Raw genomic sequence first — 18,143 nt, 5'->3', positions numbered from 1 at the left:
GAGTGTTGGTTGGATCAAAACACCCAACCACAAAAGCAATCTCCCCCACAGGAGTGGTGCTGTTCTATCTCTGCCAGAACTGGTAGGAGACACTGAGTGCTTTGGTCCATTCCCCTTCCTTTGCTCCTACCATCATCTCCCACAAACCTCTGATTTCCTGCATTTTGTACTAGTTCTTTTCCTGATGGTATGTCTTTTTGTTCTAAAAGCTCAGGCAAGAGTAAATCTGGAAGGTATTTGTTAGATTTCAAGTTAAAGCTTCTGATTATTTTGCAGACATAATATGTTCTATAAGGCTGATGGTTTTCAGAGGGGTTTTATTCGGTGAATAGAAAATTCAGACAAATTGCATCAAAAAGTACCTCACTGTGTTTCCTTTTGGACCTCTTGGTTGGTCTTTATTTTACTGCAAGAAGATGGCTTCAGTTCCAAGCACTGTAATGATTTCTGGCTTCAAGCAAATAAGGCCAATCTGAGTCAACACCTGATTAGTACTTAACTTTTTTATTTGGATAACTTCTCTTCAGTGCAGGGACTGAAGAGAGAACCATCTGCAGCATTCCAGACTCTTGAAGAAAAGACAGTTTTATTGGACAAACCATTTTTTTAGCATTGCAGCTCTCTAGTACTCTGTAGTGGATTTCAGTGCCTCCAGAGGAGAATCCAGCAAATTTATCTGGGCAATAGTTTGAGAGATTTTTGCTATTAATTTTGTCAGAATCGTGATTCTGCATGAGCCACTTCAGTTTATTTAAAACAAAGTCCATTAACAGTAAATTCTGTTACTTTTCGGTAGGTTTTCAGATAGGTGAATAATACCAACTATTCTGATAAATTGATAAAACACAGAGTCAGGTATCACCTGTGTAAGTTCACATGGTCTGAGGCAACAGATAGGTACATATCAGCACATCAACAAATGATTGAAATAAAGTGTATGGAAGCTCTCAGCTCTCTGTTCATTAGATTGTGGAGAGATGCTTTAGTATTGTTTCAGAACTCTTATCATACCTGTAAGTACTGGTTCATACACAGAAAATAAATAGCAGGCAGTGGAAAACCTCTCTGCGTTTTCCCCCTGAAGTCACACTCATTAGAGAGGTTTCCACTCTGGTGCACTTGTTAGTACTACTTAGTTTATAAGTGAGTCAAAAGTGCTTTGTTTTTGTGATTCAATATACTTGTATTATAAATGCTTCTTTGTGTTTCCTCAAGGAGTGACTTTTAGTGTATTTCTGGTTTTTAATCTACTTCCCCATGGTTTGACCCCATCCCAGGAGCCTGTGGCTATAACAAAGATTGTAAAGTAAAGTAGTTTTTCTGTGTTTTCCTTGACAGAAAGAGAAATCTTAAATAATCTCTTACCTCACAGAGCATCTGGAAGATTTATAACCAGTGCCACTACTGCGTGGTGGCATAGATTAGTCAAGAGGTGAACAAGGTTTGAGAGTGTCAGTTTCCCTGAGGTGTCTGCTATCCACAGTGCTTTAATCCAATTACTGTGCACCATGTTCTCTCGACCATTTATTATCTGCTTTGGAATTACTGTATGAAGTGCTGTATGCAGTTAGTGATCAGGCCATTTTTGTGGTTTCCCACACACATTTCTTACAGCCGAGCAGTGTTGGACTGGGTTCCTGGGAAAAGTGGGGCTTACATTTGTTCACTTGCTGTGGGTAAAAGTGAACTCTGTTACGTCTCAGGAAATATATGTACAGATAGACAGAGATGGTCAGGTTTCATGCACTGTGATTGAGCTCAGGGCACCTTAGTGGCCATCCCAAATCCAGCAGTAGTGCCTTGTTTAGTTGGGTTTGGCTGTCAGGTTGGATACCTGTTGTTGCCAGATCCTCTGTCATCACACTTGGACTGGCTGTTGCAGAGTTTCTTGGGTTTCTCCATATTCCATCGCTGTATCTTCTCTTGCCCCTCATGGTGTCTGCTGTTGGTCTGTAGGAAATGAAGGAGTTTTTGAGGTGGTTTTAGCTTAGATGAGTAACTCATTTATTAGAAACTTTACTCTTAGGGAAAACATACCTCTTTGGGCTGAAGAGGTACATGTAGGTCAGAACAGTCCAGTTCTGTACTGAGGCAAGGAGTTTTTGGAGGATGAATTCCCTCCAGGAATGTGAATTCCCATTTAATTAAGCCTCCTCTCTGCCCACCAAAAAAAAAAAAGGCTGCTAGTTGGCAATGTCTCTTTCTGGTTCTTAATATTGTAGACTTTTAAAAGTTTCTTTTAAGCTGAGCCTTTTTATGGTTTATAAAGAGCTTCTTTTAAGCAGTTCTCAAATCAAGGGCTCCATCTGTGTATGGCAGTCTGTGTTCTGGAGTTTGCTGGGGTAATGGATATACTTTGTGTTAGAGAAAGCAGATAAGTATGTTTGGAAAGAGATTTTGTGTATTTTTGTCACTTCTCAGTACTTAGAGATATTGCAGAAGCTTATTCTCATTGTTGTAAATGTCTGAGATGTTAAAGAAACGTTAGTCATACGGAAAGAAATTTTTCAGTCAATGTTGACTGTACAGAGAGTTGATAAAGAGACCTAGGTGAACTAAAAACCAGAAATATTGGTAAATTAAAATGACAAGCATGAAAGAAAAAACAACCAGAAGCAATCTGACATCAGTGGCTTTCTTTGTCAGTCATCCTGCATTCTCTTGAGCTAAAAAGGCAGAACAGCTTTTCACTCTCCTTTTAGTTGCTGTTGTCTCTCGTTAGCCACAGTGTTTGGCACAAACACTGCAGAATGAGATGTGCAGACTCTGATGAATGGCTTCCCATCCCTCCTCCTCCTGGGATCAAACCTGGGGAACGGGTTAGTCTTGTATCGTTACTCAGCTTCTGGAATGGCCTTACCAGTGGAGCTTTACTGAAGCATCACATTTATTTCGTAGTCTAGCGATGCAGTGCTTTAAGAATACTTTAAGAATTTCCTCTGCATTTCAGTTTAGCTCCAAACACCTGAAAAACAAAATCTTAACAGGAACACAGTTGTGCGAAAGGGAACGTTTTTTCCATAAATAGAAAGTGGAATGCACTAACTTGGTTGTGTAAGGCTGTGTAAGGTTTGTTGTGCCTCTGGGTTGGGAAGAGGCCTTGCAGGGTTGCTTTACCAAAAACCCACAGCAGGCAACCCCATTTCTGGAGCACAGGAAAGCATTTGGTGTTCATGGCTCTTACAAACACCATTTCTGGTGTCACCATTTTCATCATCAAACAAGGAAAAATACATTCTCACCTGTTATAAGCTGGTTTTACTATTTTATTCTACCTGTTTGCAAACTGACTTGGGATTTGTCTAAAGAGGAAGACAGTATCCCTCAGTTAGGCCTTTTGCTGTTGCAGTATGCTGTTCTCCAACACTGTGTGCAATTTGTGTCAGTAGTTGTCAGCATCCAGGAGCTGCAGAGAGCTGAAGTCCATTCATAACTGGGGTAATGAACAGTGCAAAGTCACTGATGTGGGAGGGGTAGGTTTGTGATGTTTAGGCATGACTGAATAGTCAGGTGCTCTTGGAATCAGCAGCTGCTGCAGAGTTGTGGGTGTTACGAGATGGAAACCATTGACTGCAGCACTGATTATCTAAACAGCTCTTTTGTACGCCGGCAGCAGTGGAATTTCTCTTCCTTCCATTTTCTGGGTGACTTCTTATCAAGTATGACAGCTTGTCATGTGTGATCACCGTCAGGCCAGTCCCGTGAGAGCAGGGCCCTTCGCAGCACCTCTGCATGCAGGGTGAAGCACAGGTTAGAGGGAGAGTTTGCACTTGCACAGTCTTGCTGCACTCAGCTGGGGAGCAGTGGTTCAGGCCTTCAAAGAGGTGACTGAAAGGGCCTGACAAGGCATTAACCAAAAGGAAGAACAGTTTGCTCCTCTGTGGAATTTATTGCTCAGAGTAGCAAACAGAGACTGCTTGGGGAGGGATTTAAGAAGCTAAATAAAGTTACACTGAACGTGGTGATGGTGATCTAACTGTGTGGCTAAGTAAAATGGAATTAAACCGAGTGTCCTTTGTTCTTTTAAACTGCTCACATGAATAAATGAAAACATTCTACACTGACTTAGCATACAGTGGTTTAGGAAGATTTTCTCTCACAGGTATCTGTGAGTGCTGAGTTTTTAAGCATTAGCACACATTCATTGGGTTGTATCTGTGCATTTTTAACTTCTTTTTCAGTTGTAGGAGACCTTGAAAGTTTATTGTCTAGTGGCCTTTTCATACAGAAAATGCACAGTGTACTGCACTACACATCTGTGTGAGTTACCTGGCATCATTGCTTTTACGGTTTTCACACACTCTGATATGAAAATCTGTGATATTTTCTGTCCATTGTGATGGAAAGGGAAAGGCAATACAACACTCAAAGTGAGCTCCAGCAGATTTCAGGAGAGATGAACCAAAGAAAACAGGCAGTCATCCGTGAGACCACCAAATGAAGAAAGATGTGCCAGAGAGCTGCACTGGCTGGTCCAGGACTTACCTGAAGGTCTGGATGTGAAATGAAAGTGGTGAGGAGGAAATTAAGTCAGATGATGCCAACATTGCAGATATAAATCCTTCCCCTTTTTGTTTTCTTCAACTGAGTAAAGATTGTCTGTGGAGCAGGACAATATCTGGATGCCCAGCTAGAGCTGTAGCAGTCAGGGCAGGTGCACAAAGGGTGAGGTGGGTTGGGTCATCAGTGTTTGGGAGGATGAGTAAGAGACAGTGGCCATGGGTAATGTTATCAGAAGCTCAGCCAGGAGATGGTATTTAAATCATGGCATGAAAGAACATGAAGTCCCAAAAAAAGAGCTCTGAGGAACATTCAGAATTAAGAAAATGTGTCTTGCGTAACCTGACAGAGTTGGAAGTGGCAGACTGCAGGGCTAATGAGGACTGATAACCGACCCAGAACTTCAGGGAGGAAATGGCTGGAAGGGGATTACTCACCAAAGGGAAGTTTTGTCATCAATTTCATTTGTTTATTTATTTATTTCAGGAGTAAGTTGATACAAAATTCCCTTTTATATTCCCGTGGATGAACAGAGAGACATTTCACCTCTAAGTAGGGCATTTTAAGGCATGGAATGAAAGGAAGAAGAAAATTTCAGTGCTGGGCTGTTAGTTCAGTGAAGTTGGAAAATAAGACGGCAGCTAATGGAACAGTCCTTGTGCATTAAGAATGGGATTTGAAGACATGCTTGAAAGCTGATGGAAGAAATAAAGAGGAGCAAACCCAAAGAAAAAGCAGCGAAATAGCAAGAGTTTTGAGCTGGAGCTGTCCCAGACATCTGGTGTTTGCATTAGTACCCATCCCATGGAAGTTCTCGAGCAGTTCCCTTGCCATAGTGCCTCGTATTGGAAAGGCTGACACTCAGCAGGCAGGTCCTGAAAGATCCAATTGTCTTAAATACCTGGGATTGTTTGGAAATAGTTCTGTGTCTGTTTTGCTATAGCAGAATGATTAAGGTGCTTGAGAGTCTATGTGAGCCTGAATGACATGGCTGAAACAACTTTCAGTTACCAGATCTCTGGAGGCAGCACATGGAATATGTGTTCATGATCCCAGACTATGGCACGTGCACTTCTGGGGATATGCAGCTGTCTCAGATTCCTAAATGACTTGATTAGGAGATGAGAACTGACAATTGACTGACACTTGTGGGGTCCTTTGCCTCTAGTTGTACTTGGGAACCCAGATTGAATTATTGCATTGTGGCCTGTAGACTCCTCATGACCAAGGAAATGATGCACAGCTCGTAGATTTCAGGACTCTTCACTGTTGCATAGTTACTCTGAGTACTTCTGTAGATTTTGCAGGCATCAATATAAATTGTATATTTTGCTACCAGAAGTGAAACTGATACCAGTCTGCTTTGTTCTGGTGTAGTTTGATCATGAGTGTATGAGATTTAATGGCTGCTCGTTTATGTACCTTGGTTTGAGTTTGGGGTTAGATATAAGAAAAGCTGTTCTTTAAAGCTGTTGTATGTTCTGTTTGTAGCTTTACAGTTCTTTATATATATATGTATTTAAAGCACTTGTTCTATCTTGAACAGGCCTGGAGGTTTATGTGTTTCTGGGTTCATGCAATGAATCTTTAGTAATAAGTCCCCTTAAGGGTTCATACTTGTTGCTGTCTGAAACAGAACTTTCACCTCCAATTCCTTTATATTTAATACTTCAATATCATATTCTATTATCTACTTTGTTTGAAATACTGAACTGAAACATTGAATGATTTCTCTGGTTTCTTGTAGGGACTCAACAACAGCATATGGCACAACATGCTTTGGAGAAAGAGGCTTTGGAGAAGATTAAAATAGAAATCGAGGAGGAGCTAAAACGCCTTGATGAAGAAATCTTGGAAGGTGCTCTTCAGGTTTTCCCGTTTCAATCCATAATCTCTATGCACTGTAATGGTGGTTAATTTGTAACAGGTACTCTAGTGAAAGAGATTTTTGAATGCACTGAATCTCTTTACCCTCCTCCCCCCACAAGATTTCTACACACTGTCACATGGAGTTAAATAGTTAACCATTACCGTTTGGAGTGGTGGAGCCCAGCCAAAGCAAACAACTAGATGACATTTAATAGGCTACTATAAATAATGAAAAGTAAGCAGCCCTTAAGCTGCTGCAGTTGATGGCAGAAATCCTCAGCAGCCAACATGCTGAGGAGTGTGGACTTAAACCATCAGATTTCTCATTTCCACCAGGTTTATTTTTGTGATGTGCTTTAACCTGTAGATGTGGCTTTCATAAGACTCCTAGCAAGGGATGATTTCCAAACCATCTTTGCTATGCATGTGTGTTGCAAATTGGATGTCTGAAACAGAAAGGGTCTAGATCCGTTTAAGTTCATTCATATGGAGCTTTCCTAGAAGTTTTAAACTGAAAAGGAAAAGGTTGTATGAACAAAATAATGTTTTAAAAAATAATACTCTAGCCCTGCTGCAGGGATGTCCATGTGTGGGCAATGGAAGCCATGGAAAAGAGGCTCCATCAGCTTAAAATGAAGAACTGTTGCACATTCAGCAAACTTGCTGGTTAGGATGCAGTTGTGAAACAAGAGCTGGAGGGGAAATGTAGCTCAAAGTCATCTCTGGCTTGTAAGTACCACTTCCAGAATGTACTTGGACAGTGTTTTACTACCATTTGTTCACAGCAGGCTTTGACTATAGAGCTGTGATCGCTTCATCCCTCACATAAACTGTGTTACCTGGTGGGATAAGAAGTCTGAGGTTGTTGATGTTCTTATATGAGTCTATTTTATTTTATTTTGCATACTTTTTTTCTCTCAGCATTTACCGCTACAGGATTCGACTGCCACACTTCCCCAGTGTTCAGCCCTGCCAATCCTGAGAGTTCAATAGAAGACTGCTTGGCTCATCTGGGGGAGAAAGTGTCCCAGGAGCTGAAAGAACACCTGCACAAAGCACTGCAGAGCTTGCTTAGCAAGTGAGTTTCCATTTGCTTTTTCGGAGGAAACATGTTTCCTTTTGCACTGTGACTGCTGCTGAAGTGCTGAGGGTGGGACTGCATCTTATATTGCATTTCTTTCTTGTTCAGTGTCCCTTTACCTGGATGCTTTTTGGGTTTGTGTTGTAAAGTGTGAATACTTTTTTGTTGTATTTGCCCATTGCAGTAATGTAAGTTCTAAAGTATTTTAAGGTTTTGTCTTGGAACTTCTGAGGCTAATTCAAGCAGTGACTGCTGCTGAAGTGCTGAGGGTGGGACTGCATCTTATATTGCATTTCTTTCTTGTTCAGTGTCCCTTTACCTGGATGCTTTTTGGGTTTGTGTTGTAAAGTGTGAATACTTTTTTGTTGTATTTGCCCATTGCAGTAATGTAAGTTCTAAAGTATTTTAAGGTTTTGTCTTGGAACTTCTGAGGCTAATTCAAGCAGTTTGAGTTGCTCCCTGCCACTGCCAATTTTGTGAATGCTGGGCTATGGCCAGATTAACCTCTTTTACCTTGTAATTAGGAGTTGGAGCTCAAGGTGTCTTGTCTGGCTCATGGTGAGTGGGAGAGTTTCCCTGAAGGGACAGTAGTTAGATGCTTTCTGAACTCAGCTACACATCTAAGGCACATGTGGGCCCCTGGGCCAACCTTGGTGCCTTACGAGCTGTCCTGTCCACGTTACGCCTATTGTTTAGATATCACATTGTACTTGGCATGCTAATATCTTGATTAATGTCTTTTTCAAATTGGTAAAACTGTTGTGGTTGCCTGGTTGTCTGTTGTAAATCACCAGCCTGAATTTAATGAATCCACATGAACTACACGAGGCTGTTCTGAGTGACCTCCAGGATGTGTGTGCAGAGAGCTGGAGTTGGGAGGTGCTGCTTTAGGGGCAGTTACATAAATGCAGTCATGGAGGCAACGTTAGCAAAGAGCTGTCTGAGCCTGTGTTTTGTGGATTGCTTTGAATATGGCTGAGAATCTCCAGTACTACTTTTTCTTAAAAGGTTGCACATCTGTTCATGAACCTTTGGAGCAACAGGGTGCTGGCAGCCTGTGTGTCAGGGGCTAGTGATAGTTGCTGATGCACAGGGCTTCAGCTTTCCATGTATTGGAGAGGCATCTCATGCCCTCGTGAAGGTAATACCCTTCATGGCAGATTTCTGCAAGACAGAAATTTGGAATTCATTCCATCTGAACAAAGGAAACGCCTTCTTACTGGGAGGGTGACTGGGCACTGGTATGGGTTTGCCTAGGGAGGTCATGGAGTCTCCATACTTGGAGATACTCAAAAGCTGTCTGGGCATGGTGCTGGGCAGTGTGCAGTAGGAAATCCTGCTTGAGCAGGAAGGTTGGACAGGATGTTCTCCAGAGGTCCCTTCCCACCTCAGCCATTCCGTGACTCCTTAACTAGCCCATCTATGCCTTAACTAGCTCCTTAGTCAACAAATAAGGGCTGACTTTATGAGCGGTGCAATTTAAAACTGGCTGTTCAGAGTCAGGTATGATGGGGCTTTGGGCACCCAGATGTAGTGAAAGATGTCCCTGCCCATGATCTTCAAAGGTCCCTTCTAACCCAAACTATCCTATGATTCTATGTCACTGATCTGGATTTCGCACCAAAGACGCCAAGTAGCATCTGACGAGACAGATGATCATGGTTGTCTCTTTTTCCATGAGTCATCCAGGGGCAAAGTGCACTGTCTTAAGTGGTAAGAGATATGCTAGTGTGTTCCTCTAGAAATGGCAGCAGCTTATCTGCCTTTACAAGCCAGGCCCTTGTCCCATGCGGCCTTAAAACTTGTTATCTTCTGCAGAGCTGAGGAGGTTTGGAAAAATACTTCACTAACACACTGAAAAACCAGACTGGCAATAAGTTGAAAAATTAGCAGTAAGCCTTGCAACCCATCCGTTTTGGGTGTCTCAAATGTTACCTTGAAATCACAGCATTTTAAGTTTAAAGGTCTTAAAGATAGTTTGCTGTCTGACACGGAGGGGTCAGAACTGGTACACTCTAGGGTGATTCTTTTTGGAAAGTTCCTGAAATGAGGTCTTAAGTGGTTCTAGCTTGTTGGTAGCCTGATGTTCTAGGCTTCTTATGCTTTCTATAAGAAAATACTTGTATTCTAAGTGTTTTTTATGTATGTACATACATGCATACACATAAAGTCTGAAATGCCTGTGAAGCTGTTGCCTTTTTCTAAGTCAAACTGCAGCCACTGTTTAATCTCCTGTTAATATCCTTCCTGCAGCTGTTCTTGGTCTTCTCATCCCACTGATTGATTTGGATTTGCATTTTAAAGAACTAATGTACCAAGGAAGTTAAGAGAATGCACTTAAAATAACAAACCCAAATGATGTTTTTCCAACTGTGCTTTAAGTCTGTTCTTTCACCCATGTTTGCTAGAGTAGTGCTGTTTGAGGCACTACTTACTTTGCTTATATTTTCCTGCTCTTTTATATGCATCTAAAGAAGTATTAGGGCACAGTCAGCTGTTAGATCATGACAGGTTCTTGGAGTTCAATAAGCAGTTTCCTGTCCAATTTCCCTTGAACCAAAACTTGCCTTTTGTAATGACCTGGCTCAGGACAGCTGCTATTGCAGCAGTGCATCTTCTGCTGTCCCTTGGCACAAAGCCTGTATTATTACTGACATATGGTCTCGGAGGAGAGAGTATGGAAGAGGGGGATTTCATCATCCCAATTCACAGTAGACATGGGATAAATCTAGAATAGAGGCAGCTACTGAAATATGAAGGGGGTTTTGTGATCAAAGGTGCTGTTTCTTGCAAATAAAGGCTTCAGCTCTAACATAATCTTGATGCAGTCAAGCACTCTGTGTTGGTTCATAGCCTGTATTGTTTATAAAATTACTACTCTGCATTGGCCTCTACCTCAGGTACTAATTTCTTTATGGAATTATCTTTAACATCTTGGATTATAAAAAAATTAGATGCAGGAGCTTAGAAATTTTGAAGCATGTCAGAGAACCTACTTATCTAATGTCTTTTAAGTTGTAGAATATCAAATTAGTATGAAATTCACTTGACCAGTTAGATGGAATTGTGTAACTGGGAGAAGGTGAAGCCTTCCTGACCCTGTCTGGTTCTGGTGTTTCACGTCCTGAAACACGAGACCTGTTAGCTCTTGAAAGTCATCGGCTGTAATAGATGTGAAAATATTTTATTCTCTGAAAACTGAGAGTTTTATTTTATTCTTGTTCTTTTGTTTCCTTTTATAACTTTCAGTGTTGGTTTAACTTCTGCAGGCCAGTGACATATCAAGAGTATCGAGAGCGCACACAGGAGACAGCTGCTCATGCCAGTGGATGGAACAAGGTACCAAACAAGTCACTTTCACTTGGATATGTCTCATATCTGTTTGATGTCTGTGATGTTTTTACTAGGTACAGTTATGCTTCACTGAGGGCCAGGAATAGAAAGAATCCACTTGGTGCTGCTATGAAATCCATTGCACTCTCTGAGTGGTAGATGTGCACACCCTGGGTAGTCTTCTAGATAATGTAGCCAGAAGTTGTCTAATGGAAGTACTAGGTCAAATTTCCTTTATTATAGTAAAATGAAAAGTTTGGGATGTTGCTTGTCTACTTTTTAAAAAAAATAATTGCTAAACATTTTTAAATTCCCAGGAGAGGTTTATGTCTGTAGCAGTTCTGTAATGGAATCTGAGACAGATGTTTTCATAATACTTCTCTGCTGTTTCTCTGCTCCCATGTCAGGTTTAAAATGTGTCAAGAAGAGTGCTGAACATAGTGACAATAAAAATTGATAGTATCTTCATGGTATTTAACTTGTTCAGAAAACATAAGGATGGTGTGCCTACCTGGCTGCAGGAGCAGTTAGCTCCAATGGTATGAAGCTGCTTTTTGAAACAATGTGCAATTCTGTAAATGAACTGAAGCTTCTCTGTAAAACAAAATGCAAATCTGTGAATCAGCTATTTTATCTTATAATGCTCTTAATGTAGAACGAGTAGAATAACTCTTCCTAGATTCATCTTTCATTAATCACTCAAATCCATCACCTGAATCATTCTCTGATGGGTTCAGTGGGCATCAGAAAAAGAATGAAGGAATGAAATAACTTTTTGAAAATTTAATCACACATTGAGTGTTAAAATTTAGTCTTAAATTTAAAATAGCAAGAAATCTTTTTTCCCTTCTTTATATTTTTCCCAGAAATGCTTTTCCTTGACTACGTTTTCCTGCTTACTTCAGAAACTAATCATCTAACCAAGGGTGTGGGCACTTGCAAAGCAGTTTATTAAACATTGCATGACAAGTTACTGCCCATGGCTCCAGCAATTATAATTGCTTTATGTGTGTGCTCTTTCAATTTGTCATCTTGTGATTCACAGCATTTTAGTCTAAACAAGCATGAAATCTGATTATCAAGAAAGTGGCTTAAGCTAGCACATTTTACTTTTCAGTTGCTGAAAACTGAAAACAAGCATAAAACCAGCCATTGTGGCTCAGTTGGCACGGGAGGAGGTGCATGGGGCTCTGCAGTTGCCTGGTGCCTCTCACTGTGCTCTTGGTACAGAATCACAGGAAGGGACCACAGTGGGTCATCTGGTCTCCAGCCTCCCTGTTCAAGTAGGGCCATCCTAGAGTTCATGACTCAGGATTGTGTCCAGATGGTTCTGGAATATCCCCAGTGGGGGAGAGTCCATGACCTCTCTGGGCAACCTGCTCAGTGCTCAGTGACTGCACAGGAAAGAAGTTTTTCCTCGTATCAGGTGGAACTTCCTGTGCATCGTTTTTTTGCTGTTACTTCTTGTTTTATTGGTTTGCACCACTGAGAAGAGTTTGGCTCCATCCTCTTGGCACTTCCCATTCATGTACTTGAACCCATTAATCCCTCCCCTCTCAGTCATCTCAAGACTGAACAGCCCCAGCTCCCTCAGGGTTTCCTCCTAAGTGAGGTGCTCCAGTCCCTTCAGCATCTTCCTTGTCCTGCCCTGGACCTGCTCCAGGAGTTCCATGACACTCTGTCTCAAGACTGAACAGCCCCAGCTCCCTCAGGGTTTCCTCCTAAGTGAGGTGCTCCAGTCCCTTCAGCATCTTCCTTGTCCTGCCCTGGACCTGCTCCAGGAGTTCCATGACACTCTGGTACTGAGGAGCCCAGAAGTGGACACAGTACTCCTGGTGTGGCCTCATCAGGGCTGAGCAGAGAGGCATGATCACCTCCCTCGACCTGCTGGCAATACTTTTGCTAATGCATCCCAGGATTTCATTGGCCTTCTCAGCCACAAGGGCACACACCTCTTGAAGGTACAGCCCTGGACAGATAGATCAGCCACATTTGGAGGTTTGTGATTCAGCCTTCATTGCTGCTTCTGTGTTTGTGCAGCCCCTGGGGCTCAGGGGTTTCGGTCCCCATCAGCTTCTGGTGGAGAATATCATCCAGAAGATGTCTTTGTCATCAACTTTGCTTGCCCAGAACACTTGTTGCTACAAAATGTATAATCCAGAAGCAAGCCAGAATGGAAATTTTGAAGACTAGCACAGCATCTGTTTGTATGGTGTTCGTGTCAAGTTGGTGCCTCAGGAATGCTCAGCAGTTCCGTTAATAATACTTGTTTTGAGGAGTTGGAATACATTTGTGTGGTTTCATTTCCTTTTAAATTCCTGTGTCATCTGAATCAGAATTGTATTTTATAATAGAAGTGATCTAGATATCTTTCCTCCAGTCTCAGCCTAGCTTAGTTTTCACTCTAAAGAAGCTGTTAGAAAAATAATGTTAAGAAATAGCTATAAATAGACATAGTGTTAGGTCCAATTAGCAGGCACAGAGCAGCAAATGAAGCTGTGCTGGCCTCAGGTTTGGGAAAATCTGAAGGATGTATGTTCAGAAGAACTGAATTTTACTGCCTTTTATGACTAAAGAATGAGAAAACATACAGCTAGCTGGGCTGGCTGGGCAGAATAACTAATCACTCCCTAATACATCCTCATGGCTGCTACATATCCTATGGTTTCTTAGGTGGAGCAGAAGTTGCAGATGCACAGTAGCTGTGGCAGATGTCACAGGGTTAACAATACAGAAATACCTTCCCACAGACAGGATTCTGTGTGATCATGGCTTGTGGTGTGATCCAGCCTACAAGAAATAAACCAGCTGAAGCTGGTTTGAAGAAACTCAAAAAACCCAAGACTTCTAAAATTCAAACACCATCTCACCTTTAAAATTCAATGTCAAGTGATAACAGTTCCCAGTGTTAACTGTTCCCTGCAGAAGAACAGTGCTATGTTCTGTCTGCCGTAGTATTGGACTCTCATTTGTTGGTCAGCTGGAACCTCTTCAATTTATCAGGTTATGGGCATTTTTAGGCCCCATCTGGTTTTATTGGTTGCCTCAGTATCAGTTACCTCACCATGGATTTAGGACAAATCTCAAACCCAGCTTACTTTTCCTATTCATCTTCCTCCAGCTTTGCATCCTAAGGTGTGAGTTCTGGGAATAGTAATGCAGGATATTTAGAACCAAGAAAATCTGGTTGAAGGGGGAGGAGATTGGAAAGGGAAGGAAGCATTAGGAGTTCAGTGTGAGCAGTAGTACAGTCTGCATCTCCCTTGTGCAGCTGGGAAGCTGTTCCTGTCTGCACAGGGAATGGATGTGCAGTGCAGTTGTCACAAACGAGGTGAGGAAAAACATACAAGTATTTTTCACTGTATCATAACAGTGTTTTTCCTGATGCTAATGATTTCAGACCAGTTTCCTGACCTTGGCAAAGTACTGCATATAAACTTTGCCCAGAGGGCCACTTGCATGCTCAAGGAGAATAAATTTAGAGTTTAAAAGTTAACTGCACATTGTTTGGGCAAACACAAGCATCATTTCAGAAGGAAGTGTCTAGAACTGTGTAACATGAAGGAGGTGAGTTCACAGTCCTGCATCTTCCAGAGCAATTTGGTTTAAGGCTGAACTTTAGTTAAAGACAAAAGATTTCAAAAGAGGACTGAGAGTAGGAAGTGAGGGAGGAAAATCTGTACATGTTGAATTTGGTATAGGAGGGAGAGTTTGACATGGAGAGGGGTTTGTGTTTGTCATTTTAATCAGGTCTACAGTGGTATGCTGCTGGGAGTTGTTTGCTTCTGTCCTGTCTGAAAGCCAAATGTGAATTTCTAAAGAGGCTGTCTCCTGCAGTGTATCTATTCAAGAATGTGTATGAGTTTGCTGTTTAAGTACAATTTCTATGCATATCCCTTTGAACTGTTTATAATGTTGCATCTTTCCACTTCTGGGGTAGCAAGTTCTGGACTGTTCTGCTTCTCTACCTGAATCCTGTGTTAGGGAAAAAAATGGGGCTTAAGCAAGCACTGTAGTGTTCTGTGAACCTCTCTAGTTAGGCTGTGAGGTTTTGCTTATCAGCTCAAGTGCTTCTTTTTTAGTGCATTGTACTCTGTGTCTGCCTTGTGTCTTCTCAAAAATGAAGTGTGTGGTCCCTGATATCTTTGAACTTGTAGATTCAGAGCTTTTCTGTGGACTGCATGAATTCTGTTCTGCGTGAACAGTAGTATGGATAATGCTTTCTGTATTTGCTCACAATTCCCTTTTTTTGAAGGTCTTGGTGCCCCTGGTTCTGTTACAACAATTTCTGATGGAGTTAACCAGACGGGGCCAGGAACCACTGAGTGCACTTGTGAACTTTGGAGTAACATATCTAGAAGACTATTCTGCAGACTATATCATTCAGCAAGGAGGATGGGTAAGAAGACCATGTTTAATTTTCATACTTTGTTCAGATCTTACTTCTAAGTGTGATACTAATCTTAGTTGGAATGAAAGCTTAGTGTGTTTGCTAGAAGTAAGCAAGAAAGAATGACCCAGCAAAAATAAAAGCAGGAGGTCAGGACCAGCAAGGGGTCTTGGGCAGTCACCTATTTCACTTCTCTGCCCCAAGGCAGAAGTGACTTTTGCCCATTCATTTCTGATGTTGTCATTAAAGACCTGTGTGATTAGACTCCACAATTTCCCCAGGCAGTCTGTTCCAGTTCTTTGCACATCTGGTTTGTTGAATTGCTGTTGAAATGAAAGAGGTCCTTGGGTGTTAAATAGCAATTAGTTTTCATACTCTGTGTGTTAAGGTGCTGATTGTTGCTGTATGGTGAGCTGGTGATTGTATGTGCTTTCCTGTTCATATACATGCAGCTTTGCATTTAGAAGCAAACACCTGTAACAAGAGATTCTGTGCCCCAAGAGGCTCATCTTTTTAATAGTGCCTTCATCTTCTGGTGACTGCTGGGAATGGTATATGGTTTTATTTCTCCTCTTAAATTTCAGAGGATTTTTGAGCAGATAAATAATTGGGGAGCACTTCATACAGAAATGTCAGTGGGTACTAATTTATTTTTATAATGAGTGATAAAATAGCTAATGCATATTAGACTTTTTAGCTACACAGAGACATGCATAGAATGAACCACCAGGATTTCTTTGTGCTGCATTCTCCCTTGTAGAAATCTTTAATTCATGGTAGCAATGTTCCTGAGTCATGGCATGCTGAGAAAGTTTCATTTAAAAATACATCCCAGTGGCAGCTCCCAGCCGGTGAGCTGGGTCTCTGAGGCTCTCAGCCTTAGATTACTGGGTTGGGAAGGATGCCAGGTTTGAATGGAATTAATCTGGGATTTGTGAAGTGGCTCCAGCAAGTTGATTGATTCTAAAAAGAAAAGCTGTTCAGGAAAACCCAGTGATTAAAAAAAGTACTAGTAGGAAAAAGCTCATTCAGAAGCTTCTCATATTTCAAGAGTTTACCTGAGGGTTTTTTAAGAGTAGTTTGTTCCAGAATTTCTGCACCTTCTTTATCCATTCCTTTCCTGGCAGTGGTAGATAATAGCTTTCAAGGCCTTTGGGAAGGCTTGTTTGGCTTTAATGGGCAGAAGCACTAACAGCGTGTGGCCAAATGACCTTAGGTCGTTTGATAAATGCTCTAGCATTGCCAAGCATTTCCATCCCAGGGAAGGTTCTTACTTGCAGCTCTAAGGCAGATCAATGTTAGTGCTATTTTGCTTTTCTGCCTTGTGTTTTTAACCTCAGAAAGAGCTGAGGTCTGTTCTCTAGCCCCTTTTTGAGACCTGCTGTAAACATACTTAATACAGTGCAAAGCCTCTGAAAACAAGCAGCTTTCCAGCACGGCCTCCAAGGGAGGGGCTGTGCTTTGTGTTTGTGTGACTGTGCATGGATGTACAGAGCTGGGGACTCAGTGTTTAACGGGCTGTGAGCTTGTCTGTATACATCCAGCCAGGCATAAAATCAGACTGACATAAGCAGTGCAGCAAACAAGCCAGAGCTATTTTTGAAACAGCAGAAGAGGCGAGGAAAGAGACAAGGTGATGGAAATCCTTTCCAACCGAGTTAATATAGCTGCTCTAACCCTCTGTGAGTCGCTCTGGGGATGGGGTTGGGGACCCACTGGGCATGTGACTTTTACTGGAGGAAGGGCAATAGGTGGGTTTATTGTATCTCTCTCTTTCCTTGTAAGGAAAATGTTCATTTTCACCGAGTGAAGTGCTTCCCGATCTGTTCCCAGCCTGTGGGATAGTGTGGTGAGCATGGCAATGCTGGGAGCAGGGCGTGGGGTGAGGGTGGGAGAGGGTGTTTCTGAGAAGGGCCAGGAAGGCTGCCTGGCAGGCTGTCAGCCCTCACAGAAGTGTTTGCATTTTTTAAGATAAGCATCTGCCACAGGGGCTCTGTGTGCAGGATCAAGTTGTCAAGAATAATTTGCTGGAGCCATAAGGGCAGTGTATGAACCTGGAAGTCTCCAGTGACTCATGTTGCTGTGACAGTAAGAGGTTCAATTTTTGTGTTATTTTGGAGCAGTGGGAAGATAAGTCTTTCCTCCAGCTGCTGAGAGCTTGCTTAAAACTGAGAAGATACCAGAATAGCCTCTCTGGGTTTTTTTTTTTGTGGACCAGGAGCAGAGGAGAGCTTCACAGGACTCAGTTTTTCAGGGGTGTAGTGTCTCTGGTGCTGTCTCTTCCCTTGGCACCATGTAATTTGGGATCTTCCTCAGTTTTTGGATTGAAGTCAACCTTTGCCAGGAAGGAAGTAGCCAGTCAAAGGTAAGGGGTCAGCCAAGCTCTTCCTGTGCCCCACTGCAGTTCTGTGGAGCCAGAACATTACAGAGCTGTGTCATCCATGTGCTGCATCGTGTGCACAGCCATGTGTGGCAGGAGGAGCTCCCAAGGTTCTGATGTGTTCAAGACCTGAGGTTCCTTCGTGAGCTCAGGAGGCTTCTAGGTCCAGGAAAGCAGTTGATTGAGGATGGTGGACAGTTAACTAGAAACAAAATTGGTAGGTAGCTCAAGGGCATAAAGGTTGATAAATTGGATAGCCATGCAGTAGATTTCAAGAAATCAGCAGGGAATGGAAAATCTGAGATACCAGAGGATGAGAAGTTGCTTTTGGATTTATCATGCCAGTCCCACAGAGGTATGGTGATGAGATAATGTGCTGAAACAATGAATGTTTCCCTCCCATTCTACCTTCAGGCACTAAAATTGTGATTCAGCTAACTTTTATTGGCAGGGTAGGACTGGACTGTAATGGTGAGCTGGTTGGTGAGAGAGTTGTTGGCATATTTTCATGTCCAAGTGCATAGAGTATTTCTATAATGTGATTCTGGCCGTTATATATACCGTTCCCCTTCCCCTTGGTCTGTTTTATT

At 42.1% G+C, this 18,143-nt stretch overlaps 1 protein-coding gene across 1 annotated transcript in view; it reads left to right on the top strand.

Moving 5' to 3' along the window:
* BCL2L13 (BCL2-like 13 (apoptosis facilitator)) overlaps positions 1–18,143 on the top strand; it is a 31,312-nt gene that overhangs the window by 3,214 nt on the left and 9,955 nt on the right. The window contains exons 2-5 of the mRNA XM_009076910.1: positions 6,248–6,358; positions 7,291–7,447; positions 10,720–10,789; positions 15,039–15,182. Of these exons, the coding sequence (XP_009075158.1) occupies positions 6,248–6,358; positions 7,291–7,447; positions 10,720–10,789; positions 15,039–15,182 (482 nt within the window). The remainder of the gene's footprint in view (positions 1–6,247; positions 6,359–7,290; positions 7,448–10,719; positions 10,790–15,038; positions 15,183–18,143) is intronic.

The sequence above is a fragment of the Acanthisitta chloris genome, unplaced genomic scaffold (genome assembly GCF_000695815.1).
Source record: "Acanthisitta chloris isolate BGI_N310 unplaced genomic scaffold, ASM69581v1 scaffold3116, whole genome shotgun sequence".
NCBI classification, from domain to species: Eukaryota; Metazoa; Chordata; class Aves; order Passeriformes; family Acanthisittidae; genus Acanthisitta; species Acanthisitta chloris.
The sequence above is the reverse complement of the archived record's forward strand: the minus strand, read 5'-3'. Positions and strand labels throughout refer to the sequence as shown.